Genomic DNA, 2,145 nt, shown 5'->3' on the forward strand with positions numbered 1-2,145 from the left:
TGCATAGCCTCCATTTACCAACATCCCCTACTAGAGTGGTACATCTGTTACAGTTGATGAACCTACATTGACACTTCATTATCACCCAAAGTAAGTTTATGTGAAGATCAGTCTTGGTGTTGTATACTGTACAAGTTTGGACAGATATGTAAAGATGTGTCTTCACCATTATAGTATCATACGGTATTTTCACTGCACGAAAAAGTTCTATGTTGTCTATTCCTCTCTCCCCTCATCACCTCAACCCCTGACAACTACTGATATTGTTACTGTTTCCATGGTTATTTCTTCCCAGGATGTCATATAGTTGGAATCATACAGTATGAAGCCTTTTGATATTGGCTTCTTTTACTTAGTAACATGCGTTTAAGTTTCCTCCTTGCTTTTTCATGGCTTGAGAGCTCATTTCTTTTCAGTGCTGAGTAATATTCTATTGTCTGGATGTAACAGTTCATCCATTCACCTACTGAAGGACATCTTGATTGCTTCTAGGTTTTGGCAATTATGTATAAAGCTTCTATGAATACCCACCTGGATGTTTTCAACTCCTTTGGATAAATACCAAGGAGCATGATTACTCGATAATAAAAGTGTGTTTGGAAGACAGTTGGGCAGTTTCTCACAAAACCAAAGAGGCTACCATTTTGCATTTTCACCAGCAACGGAAGAGTTCCTGTTGCTCCACATCCTTGTCTGAATGACAAGTATCAGTCTCACTTGTATTTGGGCTGTTGAAATGCTTTGGCTTGATTTCCCTAAAAATAATTTGGAGAGTGGTTAGATGGAGGAAGAGTGGTCGAGGAGGTAGAAGAAACAAAATTGGCCATAAGTTAATAATTGTTGAGGCCGAGTGAAAGTTTTCTACCTTTGTATATTTTGAAATTTTCTAAAATTAAAACAAATAAAGGAAATATAACCTCATCCATCACCACTCATTATCACCCCAGCTTTTCAGGAACAAAGTGGTTCAGTCTAAAATCAGGGAAGCAAGTGGGGTGTCTTGTGAAACCTAGATTTTTCTCTCCTGTAGCCCCAGTGGGCAGAGTTAAGTAACATCCCTGTTATATTATGCCTAATTTCCAAATACAGAAGTCAATATTTATATTCTTTTGCTATTTGTTTATTACTTAAGATTGATTTTGTGTTATTTGACTAAAAATGAAAGCAGTTATAAAAATGATATTAGACTTCACTGTATTTTATTGAGGATCCATCTCCCATGGGAGATTCCTTTCTATTTTTGTAGAATTAAGAAGTAACCAGGGCTAATTGCGTTGTTAATCTAAGTATCTTTCACTCAGTCATCAAGGGATGTTTAGAGAAATTGTCTGTGTCATTTCTTTTCTCTTTTGATATTCATAAGAGAATCAAATTTATGTCCTGTGTAATTTTGGCCTAATCTGGCTCATAGATGAGAAAAAATGTTATACATTTAAAGATAATACTGAGGAAAATAGGAAAATATTGTGTACCATTTTTAGTCTCTAAAATTGAAATATTTTAATTTAACCTTTATCTTTTTGTTACAAAGAATCAATCCAGAAAAACTTATAGATGTCCAGAAAAAACTGGAATCCTTTTTAGCCCAAGATCAAGATTTAAAAGAAAGAGCACAAAGGGTAAGTCGTTTTTGAATTGGATACATTTGTTGGAATGGAATTTATGATAAAATTAAATTTCATCATCNACTTATTCCTTAACTTTGAAAAATGGTTTTTTGTTCATTTGTTTGGTAGCTGGCTAGTGTGGGGATCCAAACCCTTGACCTTGGTGTGTTACAAGGCTGTACTCTAACCAACTGAGCTAACCGGCCAGCCTGAAAAATGTTTTTTATATTAACCTGAGAAAATCTCTATTTGTCTATAGTCTTATAAAAAACATATGGAAAATCCTCTTAAAGATAATTTTTAGATGCATGATGGCCTGATTTCTAGTATGTTTTTAAAATTATCAACTTTTATTTCTTCAGAAAAGTTGCTGTAACTCCTGACTGTACTTTCTTGACTGTGAGATTAATATCTTACTATATTAGGTTGAGTTTCTAGAAAACATAGAAGACTTGCTAGATCATTCTTTAGGAATGCGATTTTAATCTATAAATATGACTTCATGTTCCCAAATTTTTTTTCTGGACCTAAATCTTCT

At 34.0% G+C, this 2,145-nt stretch overlaps 1 protein-coding gene across 1 annotated transcript in view; it reads left to right on the forward strand.

The window, feature by feature from the left end:
* Positions 1-1,531: 1,531 nt before the first annotated feature.
* The window catches only part of LOC103602726 (probable ATP-dependent RNA helicase DDX10), a gene marked incomplete at both ends in the record, with an annotated part of 151,332 nt that continues 150,718 nt past the window's right edge, over positions 1,532-2,145 (forward strand). The window contains one exon of the mRNA XM_008587168.1: positions 1,532-1,619. Coding sequence (XP_008585390.1) covers positions 1,532-1,619 — 88 coding nt within the window. The remainder of the gene's footprint in view (positions 1,620-2,145) is intronic.

This window comes from Galeopterus variegatus, unplaced genomic scaffold (assembly GCF_000696425.1).
Source record: "Galeopterus variegatus unplaced genomic scaffold, G_variegatus-3.0.2 Scaffold4260, whole genome shotgun sequence".
Classification (NCBI taxonomy): domain Eukaryota; kingdom Metazoa; phylum Chordata; class Mammalia; order Dermoptera; family Cynocephalidae; genus Galeopterus; species Galeopterus variegatus.